Consider the following 18,610-nt stretch of genomic DNA (forward strand, 5'->3'; position numbering starts at 1 on the left):
TTGGAAGTAGGTGTATATTAAGTTCTATCGAGTTTGTGCATGGATTTGTCCTGGCCACACCAGCTTCCTTCTCAAGACTGCTCCCATTCCCCAGTTCTTTTGCATTTATTTCCTCATTTATTGTAATTGTGTAGAACACAGCATGGCAGGATGATGCAGCACATGCTGTGTGGGCTATACTGGGATGACACCATCAGACCAGTCCAAGTAATGGAACCACATCTTCAGTAGTCCTATACTCTCCTCCACCACAGACTTCATTGAAGCATGAAGCTTATGTTTGGCATTAGCAAGGATTGCACAGTGGTGTTGCGAACTACAGTTTAAGTTGTATCCCTTGTGCACCAGTCACCAGCCTTGTAAGACACTTGGAAACAAGTATTCCAGAATGTTTGGGTTGTGCCGGTAGCCAGAGTGGCAGGCACATACCTCCAAGAAGAGGTAGTAGTGATCACAGATTACCTGTACATTAATTGTTGAATTCTGCAGAACTACATACAGTAAGATTTATGCACCTTGATAACGAGGAACATGGCACAATCATCCAGAGACATTAATGCTCAGCATGTGCATCAACTTGGTGAAGGTGTTGTGTGGTTGCGTGACCACCCAATTTAATCAAGAAGGAAATTTGAGTGACCACCCAATTTAATCGAGAAGGGAAGTCCTGCAATGCTGCAGTATCCCACCTTGAACTGACATTGGTTTCTCAACTTCACACGATGTTCAGTACAGACCATCTAAGAGATGTTGAAATGATGTATGGTTGATGCAAGATCTTTGGAAATGGGATGAATAATGGTTCCCTTTCAGCCATTATTGGCCTTTTGTACTAACATAACTTCCGCATTGTGGTTTTGGGAAGATTTGTAGCTCAGGTTGACGTTCAGGTTGTAAGTTTGCTCACTGAGCTGGAAGGTTTAATTTCCGACGTTTCGTCACCATGCTAGGTAACATCATCAGTGAGACTCCAGTTAAGTGCTGATGTTCTGTCCCGATTTCTATTTGTGTTTTGGTCGGTTAAGGTGGATGATATCATTTCCGATTCAGAACTGATGATGTTACCTAGCATGGTAACGAAGCATCTGAAAACAAATCTTCCAGCTCAGCGAGCAAAGTTACAACCTGACCCTCCACATTATTGAAATGTTCAAGTTCAATTTGCATGCATCAGTGGTTACTGGAAATTGACTTTGACTAGCATCTGACCCCTAATCACATTCACTCTGTACACAAAACAAATGAATGAACTAATGATTTCAAATTAAGTGTAGCTGTATTTTGCAACGGCTCATGTCTTTGTTGTGAAAATATCCTAGCATTCGGCAAATCCAAATCTCATGCTTTTGCCCATCAAACTGACAATGATTCTGCCCATCCTGGGTTTTATCTCTGCCTTTTTCTAGCAGCAGTTCACATCTAGTGAACCAGTGTAGAGAACATAACTGTGAGCATTCCAAACGAATTAATTACTGTGTTAATATCCCTGGACTGTGTGCAGATTGTGTCTGTGACTTATGGTTCTACGATCCCCGATCAACAGCAATGCCCTCCCAGCCCTTGAACTGTACTACCAATTCCCAACATGGCTATTTGGTTATATGAGATTAGATTAGATTCCTTACGGTGTGGAAACAGGCCTTTTGGCCCAACATACCACACCGACCCTCCGCAGAGTAACCCACCCAGAACCATTTCCTTCCTAACACTAACATCTACTGATGTTAGTGATGTGACGTGCACACCTTTGGATTGTGGGAGGAAACCAGACCACCCAGAGGAAACCCACGCAGACATGGGGAGAATGTGCAAACTCCACGCAGACAGTCACCCAAGGCTGGAATCAAACCTGGGACCCTGGTGCTGTGAGGCAGCAGTGCTAACCACAGAGCCACCGTGCCGCCGTTCCCAATGGAAGTGGGAATTACACAGGGCACACAGATACAAGGTGGCCGCTGAGCCATTACCTGGAAAAGTACAGAAGTCATATGCCAGATACTGCTGGAGGCCAACAGGATACCAGCACAATAGACACAGAACATAGATGATTAGTTTAAGGCAGGTGGGGGAGAGAATACATATCAGTAATGTCTATTGCCCGCTGAAGAGGCTGAGTCCAGCCACCATCTTCAATAGAAATATTAACTACCTGTATACAAGTGTTAATACTTCAGATTTGCAGTAGTGGAAAACGATTTTCTTTCTTAGGAAGAATGATCACAACCAATTACAGCAGTAATGGACTTGCGCATAGCTGCTGAAACTGACAATGACTCTGTAATGTTTTCTGTAATCAAACCATGCTGTACAAACAAAGACTCGATACTTGAACTTGTATACCATGAAATGTATAAAATATCATGACGTGCTCACAGAGAGAAGGCTCACAGTTGACAGCCGTCCTGACGGATGCCCCTTTCTCTCCAGAGCTCCGGTTTTTTTGTACAATAAACTCTGTAGTTGTATCCCGATTCTCACTCCGAGACTGGTGATTTTCCCCACAAAATATTAATGTCAGTGAATTTCCTGCCCAAGCAGCTGGTGCATGCTGCAAGTATTGGATTGACTTTTCAGTGTGCTCTTCGCAGAATGTCTATTTTCCCCCTTCCCAGATAGATCCTTACAGAGAAGCAGCCTGTCTGAATTTCTGCACAAAAGAACACCTCATTGCAACTTTAGAACTGGTGTGTTGCAAGGCATGGATGCTTGAAGCATGTTGGTAGGTGCTAAGTAAGTGAGAGTTAAGAGAGTAAGCAGGCACCCTGAGATGACGTCTACTCCAGTCCGTGAACTAGGTGCCTGACCCTCTGTGTGAAGTGTCACTGCTGCAACCTTTCAGTATGCCCAAAAATGCAAGTCTGTGCTTCCAAAGCAGGTTTCAAGTGTATCCAAGAGGTGCCAATTTTGAAAGTGATGGGTTGGCAAATGCCAGTGTCCCTGGACACTGCAGCTGGTGTTTGTGGATCGTGAAGTTCGGTTTGATCAAATGCAGCATGGAACTCTTTCAGAGTTGAATCTGCCAGGTGCCTGCTTTGATTTCCATGTCGAGGTTTCTCAATGTCTAACTTGTTAGGTGAGTTTGGAAAGATCGGTGGAGATGAATGCGGTGAGTTGAGCTGTCAATGAAGCATTTTACAGCTTGTCTCCTTTACAAATATTAGAAGCAAGGAACAAGGGGTAGGCCACTCTGCTCTTTGAACCTGCTCTGCCATTCAATGAAATCATGGGTGGCATGAGGTGGCACAGTGGTTAGCACTGCTGCTTCACAGTGCCAGAGACCCAGGTTTTATTCCAGCCCTGGGTGACTCTCTGTGTGGAGTTTGCACAGGCTCCCTATGTCTTGGCTTTCCTCCAACAGTTCAAATGTGCAGGTTAGGTGGCCATGCTAAATTGTTCCTAGTATCGAGGTATGTGGGGGCTAGGTGGGTTAATCATGGGAAATGTGGGGTTATAGGGATGGGGATGGAGTGCGCGGGGAGGATGGGTCTGGCTGGGATGCTATTAGGAGGGTTGGTGAGGACTAGATGAGCTGAATGGTCTGTTCCCACTCTAGGAATTCTGTGATCATGGCTGATCTGGTTTAAATCTCAATTCTACATTCTTGCACACCCTTGATAATCTCTCCTTGGTAATCAGGAATCTATCAACCTCTGCCTTGAAAATATTTAAATATACTGCATTCATTGCCTTTGGAGAAAGGGAATTCCAAAGACCTCCAATACCGAAAGATTTTGATTCCCTCACCTCTGTTTTAAATGGATAACCTCTTATTTTCAAACTGTGATCTCTAGTTCTGGATTCTCCCTTTTAGAAAAAACATCTTTTCCATACTCATCAGGTTGAGTCTCCTCAGGATCTTATGTTTCACTTACGTAATTTCTGACTCTTCAGAATTCCAGAGAATACAATTTTAGCCTGTCTCGCCTTTCGTCATGGGGCAGTCTGCTCATTCCAGCTTTTTGTCTAGTCAACTTTTTCTGAACTGCTCCCAGTGCTGTACACAGTACTCCGGATGCACCTTAATTGGCAACTTGTTGCTGCTGAGTGAGAAACCCAATACAGCACTTCTGAAAAGCATAAAAGATGGCCCAAGTGGCTCACAGTGTCAAGCCTCACTAGAATTCTTATCTGCTTCTCCCACAGATTTCACCACACTCCATGTTGCTCAGACCCCTATAAGATTCAGTCCTTTGTTTCAGATTTCCGGAAAGGGCCAGTTGTTCTTTAACTCTCTTTATTTCCAAAGCAAAAAAGTTTAAATCTTGGCGCAATATTTCATCTGTATATTTTTAAAGGGAAAAGAAAAAACAAGTTGAAAAGCTAAGTAGAATGTTGCTTAGTTATGATCTGTGTAAGTTTTGATGCATAACTAAAACCCATTGTGCATGGTTTACCTTTCTCATTAGTATTGAAAATGCTATGATTGGTTTTCTAAATGGACACAATTCTTTTTATTTGTGGGACGAGGGCATCACTGGTTAGACTAGCATTTATTGCCCATCTCTAATTTGCCCAGAGGGCAGTTCAGAATCAATGACACTGCTGCGAGTCAGAATCACATGTAGGCTATATCAGGGAAGGACGGCAGCTTCCTTCTTTAAAGGACATTAGTGAAACAAATGTTTTTTCTAACAATCAACAATGGATTCATGGTCCTCATTAGATTCTTGGTTCCAGATTTGCATCATATTTAAATTTCACCATCTCCTGTGTGGATTTGAACTCCCAGAACATAACTTGGGTCACTGGATTATTAGTGCAACAATAAAACCACTATAGCCTCCCCTGAAGTATCACTTTGGGTACTCTAGCCTCTTCTGAAATCATGTATGATGGGAGAGCTAATTCATAACATTTAGTCTTTTGTGCTTCAATTTCTCTTCTCCAACCTCTCTGTGCCATTCCCTCTGCCACTTCAGCCACTTCTGTAAAATGATTCAATTTTGCTTTTGGTCATATTTCCCAACCTTTCTTCCACTATTCCTCAATCTCCCTTTGTGAAATATTTGGGTATTTTAAAGGTGAAAATTATTTATTAATCCTGAAGATTCCATTTTTGTTTCTTTTTCATTTCCTTCTCTCATACATTTTGAATGTACTTCTTGGAGATGCCTCCATTCTGATTGTCTTCATGTATGGGAGTATCTGTGTAGCTTCTTTAATTTGGTTATTTAAAACTTATAGTGGTGTTGGTATTGCATATTTTCCATTTGTCCTCTGCATCTTTCCTCTATGGGATCAAAAAAAACCTAAATTGCCAGAAAACAAGTGATGATCCAAGGTCAAAAGACATGTTTAGTAATTTTCTGTTATTTACAGAACTTAATACAAAGTAACTCCAATGAAAATTATTTGTTTTAGGGTACATGAGTTCGGGCATTCATTATAACCCCTGCAACAAAAAACATGGTGGACCAGAAGATGCAGACAGGTGAGATATTTCTTGCATTAAGATGCTTTATTTAGTTTCTAAATAGAGTTCTGAGTAGATCAATTTGTGCTTCAGATATTTAAAGTTTAAACATATAGGCCACCTATGTTTGTGTTTTTGATAAATCTTTTTGTAACTTTGAGTAAAGTTCTTAATCTTCAAATATCCCATAGAGTCACAGAGTTATGCAGCATGGAAACAAACCCTTCAGTCCAAGCAGATATCCTAAACTGATGTGGTCCCATCGGCCAACATTTGGCCCACATCTTTCTAAATCTTTCCTATTCATGTACCCATCCAGACACTCTTTAAATATTTAATTTCAACTACCTCCACCACCTCCTCTGTCAGCTTGTTCCATACACACACCACCCTCTGATTGGAAAAGCTGTCCCTTTGGATCCCTTTTAAACCTTTCCCCTCTCTTCTTAAACCTATGCCCTCTATTTTGGACTACCCTGGGAAAAACGCTCTTCACCCTATCCATGCCCCTCATGATTTTAAAAACCTCCATCAGGCCATCCCTCAGCCTCTGACACTGGCAACATCTTTGTCAATCTTTTCAGAGCCCTTTCAAGTTTAACAACATATTTCCTATAGAAGGCAGAGCAGAATTGAATGTAGTATTCTGAAAATGGTATTACCGATGTCCTGAACAGCCACAACATGACATCCCAACTCCTATAGTCAGTGTAGAGACCAATGAAGGCAAGTTTGCCAAACACCACAATTCCACTTCCAAGGAACTAAGAACCTACACTCCTAGGTCTCTTTGTTTGGCATCGCTCCCATTCATCTTCAAATAATAATAATTATGCAGACTAACAGTTGATCAATTGTTCAGCACTTTTTTGGAATTAAATATCCTGAGAAAGGTGATTTTTCGATTTGTGTTCAGGGTCCAAACTTTATGACATGCAAAAATAGTTCTAAGTTTTTAAAGGTGACAATTTGAATGGAACTCTGAATGATAAGAAGCTGAACGTCCAGTAAAAGTTCTGTTAGCTGTTTTCCTCAAAAGTATCATTCATATTTCACCTCCAAAGCTAGTTTTGTGTATTGATACATAGTGTAAACCCTTTTTCTCCTGTACTCAGAAAATTGTGGATCTCAACAAAAGTGACTGGCATTTATGAAGCAGTGTTGACAAAAGAACTTGCATTACATAGCAGTTTTTTTATATTTCTGATATTTCAAAGCTTTCCTCAGATAATCTAGCACTGTTGGAGTGTAATCTCTGTTGCTAAATAAATCTGACGGATGTTTTGCGAAAAGCTTAATTGAGGTAAAAGAACATGTATTCTTTTTTGGCAATGTTGGATGAATGACAAATGTTGAGGGAGACTACCCTTCTCTCAATTCTATTCTGGGATCATAACAAGTTGCATAAACAAGTTGGCCTTCCATTGACTTGATTTAGGTGCTGAACAGAAGTGATTTTTAACTTCTTCATCCTGAATGGAATATAAACTGTGAAAATGGTGAGTGCCTATTATGCATTCCTGCTGTCTTCCTTTAAATGCCAAGTTAAATACTTTGTTTGGGGGATCCAAGATGGCGGCAACCCAGCAAGTCTGAGTCTATAGTGCTCCTCTCAAGGCTTGGGCAAAGTGGGTCACCCACCTCCACCACACTCACCAAATCATTCAAAATAGTTTTTACTTCATGTAATTAGTTGCTTAGTACTGAATTCAAACAATTTAATCTCCAGTAAAAATGACTAAAGGGAAGAGAGTCTGCAGTTCTCAGCAGGCAGGAACCCTTCCCCCACCCTCTCCAGCTGCAGGAGAGGCGTCCGCAGCCACCCTGGGGGACTTACCTATGGTGGCAAGCCTCGTGGAAATAATCTCTAAACTCGATGCGAAGATCGACGCCTTCATCGAAGAGTCCCAGAGCCGATGGGACTCACTCTCGGCCGCGCTACAAAAGCACGACCGAAACATCAAGGAAACATCAAGGATGGGGGGTGCTAAAGGCCACGACCTCCAAGACTACAGCAGAATCGGCCATGGATCGGGTCTGGACACTCGAAAAGTGAGTCCGGACCTTAGAGAATCACATTGACAACTTCAAGAATTGAGGTCATCGGATAAATATTCGTCTGCTGGACCTTCCCAAATGGGAAGAGGAAGGCCAGCTTACAGCGTTTCTCAAACATTGGCTTTCACAGCTTTTAATTCTGGAGGCTGGATCAGGCCAGGTAAGGGTAGAATGGGCCTACCAGGTTGCAATACACAGGCCCAGCTTGAACCAGTGCCCCCGTCCGGTCCTGTTCTGGTTGCAGAGCTATAAGGAGAGGCAGATGCTCTTAGTTTCCAGAATTCTTGGGAAAGATCCCCAAACCATGATTTATAAAGGATCCAAGATTATGTTATTCCAGGACTTTCCCCCGTCTCTGGTCCGAAAGAAGAAGGCGTTTGATGAAGCGAAGAAGTGTTTAAGGGACTTAAGTATTCAGTATTCCTTGCGCAACCCTCCTACACTTTAACCATGAAGGGTCCGTGTATAACTTCGGATCGCCGGAAAAGGCCCAGGAATTTTTGGACTCTCTTACAATTTATCTAAGAGTTAATTGATGTTGTTTTGCTCTCCCCCCACTCCAGTTTACACCCCCCCTTTTTATTATATTAATCTCTTTTTTTACCTTATGTTTAATATTGTCTTCGGGGGGTGAGGAGAGGGATTTATTTATTTGTTCTCTACTTAGTGATTTTCTCCCCCCTTTTTTTATATATAGGCCGGGGGGCCTATATAATGTTGGTGGGGGGAGGTGGTTACCTTATCCTGTTTTATTTCTGTCTTTAGGTTTTCTCCTGTTATTTTGTATTATTGTATTTAATTATTACTTGTTGAGGCTGTAATTTTATAGTTATATATGTTTATACATGGTATTAACATTACCAAATATATCCAGGTGTGGGCGGGGGGGTAGGGTGCTCACTGTTAACTCTAGCTCTGTAGTATATTTGAATTTTCTTCATCCTGTCGAGGAGTGCCTGGGTCAAGGGTGGGGCACTGGTTGGGAGAGGATACGATGGATTGTTGGAAAGGAAGTGAGACCCCCTGGGAACAAGAGGGAAAATTTCCATTTAAATATGTTTTATATTTTTTTAAATTTAGAAATAATAATTTTATTATATTGATGTGAGTGTATTAAAGAGCCTTTTAATTTTGTAAATTTTATATGCTGTATGCTCAGGATGTTCTGGATAGGGTCTCGGACTTGTCCGGACGATTATGGTTGATCAGTCGGTTAAGTGGTGCATCTGGAATGTCAAGGGGAGTAATTCACCAGTCAAAAGGAAGAAAATACTATCAAACCTCAAGAAAGAAAGGGTTGATATAGCTCTCTTACAGGAGACACACTTATTGGATAAAGAACACTTGAAATTACGACAGGGTGGATTTGATCAGGCCTTTTTTTCTTCTTTCAGCTCAAAAAGCAGGGGAGTTGTTATTCTTATTCGGAAGAATTTCCCTTTCAAAACCCTAAATCAGATAAAAGACAAATCTGGACGATATATTCTGATTAAAGCCCTTATAGATGGAGAGGAATATGGGATCTTAAATTTGTATTGCCCCCCTGGCACATGCTTTTAAATTTATAACGGAAGCCTTCTCAAAATTGATGGCTCTCGGTGCTCGTCATACAATTTATAGGGGGAGATTTTTAATTGTACTTTGGATCCGGAAATAGATAGGATTCCCAAGAGTACTGCAGGAGTATCTCCCAGATCTAGACAATTGGTGGATTTGAACGAAGAAATAGGACCAGTAGATGTATGGAGATGCCTTCATCCACAGGGCAGAGATTTTTCTTTGTACTCCAATCCACATAAATGTCATACCAGAATCTATATGGTTTTTTGCCCCCTTGATTTTTAAAAATTCCATATCATCCTGTAAAATAGGCAGTATAGCAATTTCCGATCATGCTGCTGTATATATGGAAATCAAGGCGAGGAACAATGAGACATCCCTCCCAGCATTGGCGTATGGACCTCTTTCTGATGAAAGATAGTAAATTTGTGAAGTGCTTCAATCAAGAATTTAAAACTTTTTTAGATATTAATTCAGGTACGGCTAGCAACCCATCAATGATGTGGGAGACCATCAAAGCTTACGTGCGAGGTTTGATCATCTTATACTCAGCGACCCAGAAAAAATTAAAGGTAGAACAACAGCGTCTGCTCGAAGCTCGCTTAAAAGCGGCTGAAACAGCATACGCTGACAGACCTTCTGTTATCAAATTACAAAGGATTATGGCCCTTAGGACAGCTCCAAACACCATACTGACCCAAACGGCTAAGAGGGAACTATTATTTGCAAAACAAAGTTTATATGAATTTGGCGATAAACCTGGTAGATACTTAGTATTTCTTGCAAAGAAAAAGAAGGCCCCTCAAACTATCACGTCTATCAAGGAAAGTACAGGAATTCTGACTCATCATAAAAGGATTAACGCAATCTTTAGAAACTTTTATTCTGATTTATATAAATCGCAGGATTTCGAAGACAGGACTAGGAGGATGCAGTCATTTTTTAAAAACCTGACCTTTCCGGACCTAACTCCAGAACAGATATCGGTCTTGAATGTTCCCCTAATAATCCAAGAAATACTTGACGCAATCAGGCAACTTCAGAGCGTAAGGCGCCCGGCCCAGATGGCTTTCAAGCTGAATTCTATAAAGAATTTACAGGAATATTGGCTGTCCCACTTATGGACATGTCTAACTATTCAGACAGTCAGGGTTGTCTCCTGCCTTCGCTGAAAGAGGCAAATATCTCTCTTATCCTCAAAAAAGGAAAGGACCTAGAAGATTGCACGTCATACAGACCAGTATCCTTGCTAAATGTAGATTTTAAAATCCTCTCTAAAACGTTAGCATTGAGGCTAGAAAGGATATTGTCACATATTATAAAGGAGGATCAGACGGGGTTTATTAAGGGCAGTAGATCATTTAATAATGTCAGAAGGGTTTTGAATGTGATTCAAGTCTGCCATCAGGGAAAGATACCAGGTGTAGTAGTCTCATTAGACGTGGAAAAGGCATTCGACGGGGTTGAATGGTCATATTTGTTTTACACAATGGAAAGGTTTGGCATTGGAAAGGCATTTACCAAATGGGTCTCAACATTGTATAGTGATCCCAAAGCAGTTGTGATTACCAGTGGATTAGGCTCGGATAGCTTCAGTGTGGATAGGGGCTGCTGTCAGGGATGCCCTCTTTCGCCATTGCTATTTACGCTAATAATTGAGCCACAAGCAGAAGCTATACGTGTTGACCCTAATATAACGGCCCCAAGGATTGATACAGGTAAACATAAAATTACCCTTTATGCAGATGATCTTCTATTTCTCGGTAATCCTTTGATGTCCGTGCCTCGCTTAATCCAAGTTATTAATACATCTAGTGTATTTTCAGGCTATAAAATTAATTTCTCAAAATTGGAGGCTATGCCAATGGGTGGCCTTGCTAGTATATCCTACTTATTGGACGGATCTCACTTTCCCTTTCGGTGGTCCCTGGAGGGTTTCTTATATTTAGGCATTTTTTATTACCCCAGTATTTGGTCAGTTATACAAGGCTAACTTTGTGTATTTACTGGAAAGGATAAGGCAGGACCTCCAGCGATGGGAAGACCTTCCAATTTCCTGGCTGGGTAGAATAACCCTAATTAAAATGAATGTCCTGCCCAGTCTCCTATACCCTATGAGAATGCTTCCAGTGATGCTGCCGAGGCTGGCACTACGTAAATTATATGGCTGGTTGGGTTCCTTTATGTGGAATCAGAGACGGCCTCTCATTAAGCTGAAGAAGCTACAGCGTCCACAGGCAAGGGGAGGATTCGATTTCCCAGATTTTAGGAAATATCAGTTAAGTTCCCTACTAAGTTTCATGGCCGATTGGGTCTTGTCTGACCCACAATCCTGGCTGGACATTGAGGCTTCTCAAGTAAAATGCCGACTTATTAACCTTTTATTTTCAGACAAGAGGTAAGTCACTACTGATCGATGTAAAAACCCTATAATAATAAACACAATTAAAGCTTGGAATATAATGCGGCAAAATGAGAGCAACTCACATAAAACATCCCCCTATGCTCCGATAGTGGGAGCATGGGGATTTCAACCTGGGCTTACAGATGTCACTTTCAAACTCTGGAGATCCAGGGGTATCTCATGTTTAGGGGATCTGTTTAAACACGGGTCCTGATGTCTTTTGAACAGCTTCATTACCTAATGGAGACCTCTTTCGATACTTCCAAATTCGAGACTACATACACAAAAAGAAAGATAGTCTTTATAAATCAGGAAGAGAACATAGAGTGCTATGGCCAATGGGGGTATCTTCCGTCAGCACTATTTATCATTTATTACATTATGAAGCATCGGGAGATATGGAGAATCTGCTTAACACATGGGATCAGGATTTGGGACTGGAAATCTCTATAGAAACCTGGAATGACATTTGGGAAAACGCCAGAAGAATCACCATCTGCAACAGAACTCGGGCCATTCAGTTGAAGATACTTCATAGGGCCCATATAGCACCGGACCGATTGGCAAACTTTACGGCAGGAGCATCTCCAATGTGTCCCAAATGTAAAATAGAGGTGGGCACTCTTGTACATTGCTTATGGACCTGTCATAAGATCCGTAGATATTGGACTAAAGTAGCAAGTGCTCTGACAGAAATCTTAGGAACAGAAATTAGAGTGGACCCTGTATCTCTCCTTTTGGGCTTTTCAAACTTATCCTCCCTGCATATACTCGGTAAGAGATTATTTTCTATTCTTTCTTTCTGTGCAAGGAAAAATATTTTGGTAAACTGGGTAGCTGAGGGCCCCCCTGGACTTTCGAAATGGCACAGATTAATTATGGAATGTATTCCCCTTGACTTCCTTACAAATATGGTGCACCAAAAGACCGCATTATTCCATAAAATATGGCAGCCCTTCTTGAATTACATAAGTACACATATTTCGGCCATCCTAACAAGGGCTTTTATTTAATTGAGATGGCGAACCTGGCTGGTCCGGGGCCCCTTGGGAGAGGAATCCTGCACGAATATGGGTTTTGTTACGATTTGATGTTAGTACATTACGAGCATGTATCTCACTACCCAATTTCAGTGTTATCCGTCATTTTTTTAATCTTCTTTGAATAATGTAAGAGACTTAATTATACACTCTGGTTAGTTGTAGGTTAGATTAGTAGTTAGTTGAGTTTTTATTTTTTCTCTCAGTTTTTTTTGTTTGATAAATTTTGGTTATTATTTATTTAAGATTTAATAGTATATCAATGTTTATACTTGGGTTTTTTTATTTTAAACTTGTAAAAATATGTTAAATTTTCAATAAAAATATTTATTAAAAATATTTTAACCGATTAAACAAAGTGCTTGGCAGAAACTAGCAAGGATTTCTTGAATGGATTGAAGTCAGTCCAAAAATGTTATGAGAACTCATGTAAAATTGTTGCTGAGAAAGACCTAGAAAAAGGGACAAGAGTTACCATTACAAAGACAAACTCAATATCAGATTCTGGCCAGAAGATTACAGCTTGAATTCTTTAAGTTTATTGACTGATTTTTGAGGTGAATAAAGGGAAATCATCATTAACACTTAACATTTTCTCTAGAGTTTTATATTACAGATTTTCATCTGCCCAGTTCCTCTAGCAATAGTATAATACACATTACTTCTGTTCCAGGTTTGGAATCAAGATGGCCAGAACTCGTTTATTAAAGGTCACATCAACTTTGAATACTGGAAGCCAAGTTAAGGGCTGAAAATTTAATAGGATCATTTAAACTTCATATTATAGACTGAAGATGCCTCGCACCCCCAGCATCTTCAAACATATGTTTCTTTGCCTTACTTATTTGTAACATTGTTTCCCCCATCATTAGGTGTCATTCCATTCATGGGGGCAATGGGAGAAGTGGGTTATCACTTATACTGATGAGGGTTAGCCTGAATGTTACTTACAAGATGCTAGATAATAATAAACTCCAGCAAAAGAAATGCCGTTAGAATTAGTAAACCCACTCATTGTCAACATCTTTGGGCTATCATTAATGAGAAAATGGACTAGACCAGCTATATAAATACAATGACTGTGAGCAGGCCTGTGAAGCTGAGAGTTTTTTTCGCAAGTAATTCACTCTTTGACTTCATAGAGTTTGTCTCCCATCTGTAATGCAGAATTAAGGAGTAGAATGGAATAGTTTCCACTTGCCCGGTTAAGTACAGCTCCAACAACACTTGAGAAAGCCCTTTGCTTGATTGACATCCAGCCACCAACTCAAACTGTCGCATCTTTTGCCACTAATGCACAATGGCAGCAGGATGCACTGTGGTTGCTCATCAAGTGTCCTTAGACAGCACATTCTGAACCTGAAACCTCAACCAAGCTAGAAGATTAAGGGTTGCCGAAGGCAAGGAAATATAACCCACTTACAGATTCACCTCTAGCTTCACAATTCTAACTTGAAGTTATGTTGCTATTCCTTCAATGTGTCATGCCCACTTAATCATAGAAAACTTGGGATGGGTAACAAAGTAGCATCTACTTCTTAAGAAAGAATAAAAAGACTTGCAATTTAAATTAATTTGTTGTACATTACAAAGAAAATTAGATTATGAATTAGTGCCAGTTGATCGGCAGACATCTTGTTCTGATGAGTTTCCACCCTTGCCTGAATATGTTTCTTTTTGCTGTGCCATTAATATTTACAGCATCCTTCTCTACTTGGATGAGGGTTGTGACATCAACTGTTCATACCCAGTCTTGCTACTCCCCTTCGCATGGTATTAGAGTGAAAATGTGTCAGATGTGGAAGATAATGCTACTGACAGTTGATGTGAGGACTGCAATGGATGAGGTCATTGATTTGGAACTAAAGGTGAAGAATGTATTGAAATTTGTTGAGGTAGAAAGTGGAAAGCACGCTCATAACCCAAGAGAAATAGTGTTGCGTATTGTACCTGCTTATATGAAATAAGTTGAAGATTTTTGTATCTTGGACCCAGGTTCTGGGAACAATGAAGTTGGTATTAACTGTCTCGTCATTTGTGTTACAAAGGTTCTTCATGTTTAGCGCTTCTCGTACAACTTAAGTGTTTGAAGGATTGTGGAAAAACTGATGTTGTTGAAGTTAAGTAGAGAAGCCTAGACTTATTTCATGAAAATAAATAATTGAAAGCCCACTGTGGACGTTGGATTTGCTGCAGAGCCTTGTTTGAACATTGGCTTAACAGACAGAGTGCTTTGATATCTGTAAATAGTTGGGGTACCAGAAGCATTTTTGGAAGGGCTGCACAGCTGATCCTACTTTTTGAAGTGATTGTTGATTTTGGATGAAACCTTCTTTCTTTGTGAGGAATACTTGCAGGAACTTTGCAATATTGTATTTAACAGAGAACAAAGATAATTTAAAGCCCAGGAACCGGCCCTTCGGCCCTCTAAGCCTGAGCCAATCCAAATCTACTGTCTGAACCTGTCACCTAATTCCTAAGCATCTGTATCCCTCTGCTCCCCACCTATTCATTCATCTATCCAAAAGCATCTTAAATGAATCTACCATGCCTGTTTCTACTGTCTCTGCTGGCGCGCCATTCCAGGCACCTACCAACCTTCTGTGTAAAGTACTTGCAGTGTGTATCCCCCTTAAACTTTTTACCTCTCACCTTGAAAGCGTGACCTCTCGTTATTGAATCCCTCACCCTGAGAAAAAGCTTATCTCTATTTATCCTGTCTACGCCCTTTATGATTTTGTAGACATCAATCAAGTCCCCCCTCTATCTCCTGTTTTCAAATGAAAACAAACCTAATCTACTCAACCTCTCTTCATAGCTAGCACCTTCCATACCTGGCAACATCCTTGTAAACCTTGTCTGCACCCTCTCCAAAGCATCCATGTCCTTTTGGTAATGTGGTGACCAGAACTGTGTACAGTATTCTAAAGGTGGCTGAACCAACGTTGCGTACAGTTTTAACATGATCTGCCAGCTCTTATACTCAATACCCCGTCTGATGAAGTCAAGCATACCATATGCCTTCTTGACCACTCTATCCACCTGTGCAGCACCCTTCAGGGTATAATGGACCTGTACTCCCAGATCTCTCTGCTCATCAATCTTTCCGTGGGCTCTTCCGTTTACGGTATAATTCGCTCTATAATTAGATTTCCCTGAATGCATCACCTCACATTTGCCTGGATTGAACCTGCCACTTCTCTGCTGAACTCTCCAGTCTATCTATATTCTGTTGTATTCTTTGACAGACCCCTATGCTTTCTGCTACTCTAACAATCTTCCTGTCATCTGCAAACTTGCTGATCATACCAATAGTGCCCTCTTCCAGATCATTTATATATATCACAAACAACAGTGGCCCTAGCACTAGTCCCTATGGAACACCACTGGTCACCTTTCTCCATGTTGAGAAACTCCCTTAAACTGCTACTCTTTGTCTCCTGTTGCTCAACCAGTTCTTTATCCACCTAGCTAGAACACCCTGCCCAACATGTGACTTCACATTCTCTCTTAGTTTACCATAGAGAACCTTATCAAATGTCTTACTAAAGTCCATGTATATGACATCTCCAGCCCTTCCTTCATTTATAAACTGGTCACTTCCTGAAAGAGCTCTATTAAGTTGGTAAGGCACGATCTACCCTGCATGAAACCATGTTGCCTATCAATGATAAGCCCATTCTTTTTTAAGTATAAATAGATCCTATCCCTCAGTACCTTCTCCAGCAACTTTCCCATCACTGACATCAGGCTCACTGGTCTGTAGTTACCCGGAATGTCCCTAGTACCCTTCTTGTACAGGGGGACAACATGAGCAACCCTCCAGTCCTCTGGCACCTCATCTGTATTTAAGGATGCTACAAGAATATCTGTAGGACCCCAGCTATTCCCTCTCTCTCCTCCCTCAGCAATCTGGGATAGATCCCATCCACTCCTGGGGACTTAACCACCTTAATAACCTCTAGTCTATCCAACATATCATTCCTACTTACGTCAACGTGATCTAGCGTTATCAAACTTCCATCTCTAATCAGTAAATACTGATGCAAAGTAATCATTCAGAATCTCACCTATTCTTTCAGGTTCGACGCAGAGCCTTCCTTCATTACCCTTTAGTGGACCAATCCTTTCTCTAGTTACCTGCTTGCTTCTTATATAAGAATAAAAAACTTCGGAATTCTCCTTAATTCTGCTCGCTAAAGCTATTTCATGACCCCTTTTAGCCTGCTTGATTCCTCATTTAAGACTGGTCCTACTTTTCCAGTATTCCTCCAGGGCCAGTTACGTTCTTAGCTGCCTGGACCTTAAGTACACTTCCCTTTTCCTCTTGGCTAGTCATACGATTTCTCCTGTGATTCACAGTTTATGAATCTTGCCTTTCCTACCCTTCGCTTTCAACAGGACATACCTATCCTGCACTACCTTTAACCTATATTAACCTATAACCTATATATCAATTGTGGACTTCCTTTCAAATAGGTGTGTCCAATCCACATTTCCCAGTTCCTGCCTAATTTTGATAGAATTGGCCTTGACCCAGTTTAGTACTCTTCCCTTAGGACCACTCTCATCTTTGTCTACAAGTATTCTAAAACTTACAGAATTGTCGCAGTTCCCAAATAAATCCCCCACTGCAACTTCTACCACCTGGCCTGGCTCATTCCCCAACACCAGGTCCAGTATGGCCCCCTCCCTCATAGGACTATTGACATACTGCTCTAGAAAACTCTCCTGGATGCTTCTTACAAGTTCTGCTCCATTCAGACCTCTGACACTAAGTGAATCCCAGTCAATGTTGGGAAAATTAAAATCTCCCACCACCACTACCCTGTTGCCTCTGCATCTTTCCATAATCTTGTTTACCTATTTGTTCTTCAGTTCTCCTGAGGAAGCTGTGTCTATCTATACTCCAGAGACATTCATGCATAATAAGTAATTTGACCCTATGTACCAGAATGTCAGGGAGTAACAGACTTTAAATTATTATATCCATTATCTTGTTTACTTACCTGAATAACCCTGTTGGTCAACAAGTGGCTGTTTTAAGTGAATTGCAGAGAAAATTCCTTTTTTCTCTTTTGCGCTTGAAGTGTGTATTTGGCATTATTTAGAGGGATCATTGTTAGACTTTATATTTCTGACCGAATATGTTAACCAATCCTTGAAAAGGTATTGTTTGATAATAAATAATTGTTTATTAAAGGAACTTGGTTGATGGCTCTTTTTAATTAAAACCTGACATAAATATAATACTTGATTGGCTATCTCAGCAACTGAGAAATATATTTTTATATTAAGCTGTGACCCACGGGGTAATGGTACAAGAGCAAAGTGCATTTCTCCAGCTTTGGTTGTGACACTTGTGTGTCTAGATCTGCAATGTAGTAATCCTTGTTTTCGTTTTGGTATTGTCATCCTCTTGTTCTGAAATTCACCTGTTTAAACAATATCACATGAAATTTAAAAACAAATTTTAAGAAAACGAGGTGAATTCCCTGGCTGGAAATTACAGTGCAGCAATGAGCAAGTGCCTGATCCTCAGTATAATTGGATGGGCAAAGAATCCAAACATAATCTTCCTAAAATGATGATTGATCACAAACCAAAAAATGTATTGCACAGTTGCTGCCTAACCTGCTTAGTACAACTTCTTTTGATTTCTGATTCCAATAGCTGCATAATTTGCTTTTAAATTAAAGAACACTTTGTTTGTTTCAACTAAATAGTTTAGGGGCATGTATTGCATGTCTGTGTTACAGGCTGGGTGAACTATTATTTAAGCACTGACGTTTATTGCTTACATTGGCTCCCTGCCTTGCAGTGGAATGAATTGAATTGAAAACCATCTTCCTCATGTAACAGTTCTTGAACACATTTCAATATGTTGAAAGAGTTACGTAAAAGCATTGTCATTGTAATTTCTTATCTATTCTTGCAGAACGTACTTCTAATTTTAAAACTTCTACAATTCTTTATAGACATGTTGGTGACCTGGGTAATGTTGAAGCCAATGATGATGGTGTTGCTAAGTTTGAAATGCACGACCGACTTCTTCGCTTGGCTGGAAATTATTCAATAATTGGACGCACTTTGGTGGTAAATATTGCATCCCACAGACTCTGTTGTTTTACAGCT

At 40.5% G+C, this 18,610-nt stretch overlaps 1 protein-coding gene across 1 annotated transcript in view; it reads left to right on the top strand.

Annotated features, from left to right (window-relative positions):
* The window catches only part of LOC132820916 (superoxide dismutase [Cu-Zn]-like), a 59,320-nt gene that overhangs the window by 22,637 nt on the left and 18,073 nt on the right, over positions 1–18,610 (top strand). Inside the window, exons 3-4 of the mRNA XM_060833273.1 lie at positions 5,362–5,431; positions 18,454–18,571. Coding sequence (XP_060689256.1) covers positions 5,362–5,431; positions 18,454–18,571 — 188 coding nt within the window. The remainder of the gene's footprint in view (positions 1–5,361; positions 5,432–18,453; positions 18,572–18,610) is intronic.

Source organism: Hemiscyllium ocellatum, chromosome 12 (genome assembly GCF_020745735.1).
Source record: "Hemiscyllium ocellatum isolate sHemOce1 chromosome 12, sHemOce1.pat.X.cur, whole genome shotgun sequence".
Taxonomy (NCBI): Eukaryota; Metazoa; Chordata; class Chondrichthyes; order Orectolobiformes; family Hemiscylliidae; genus Hemiscyllium; species Hemiscyllium ocellatum.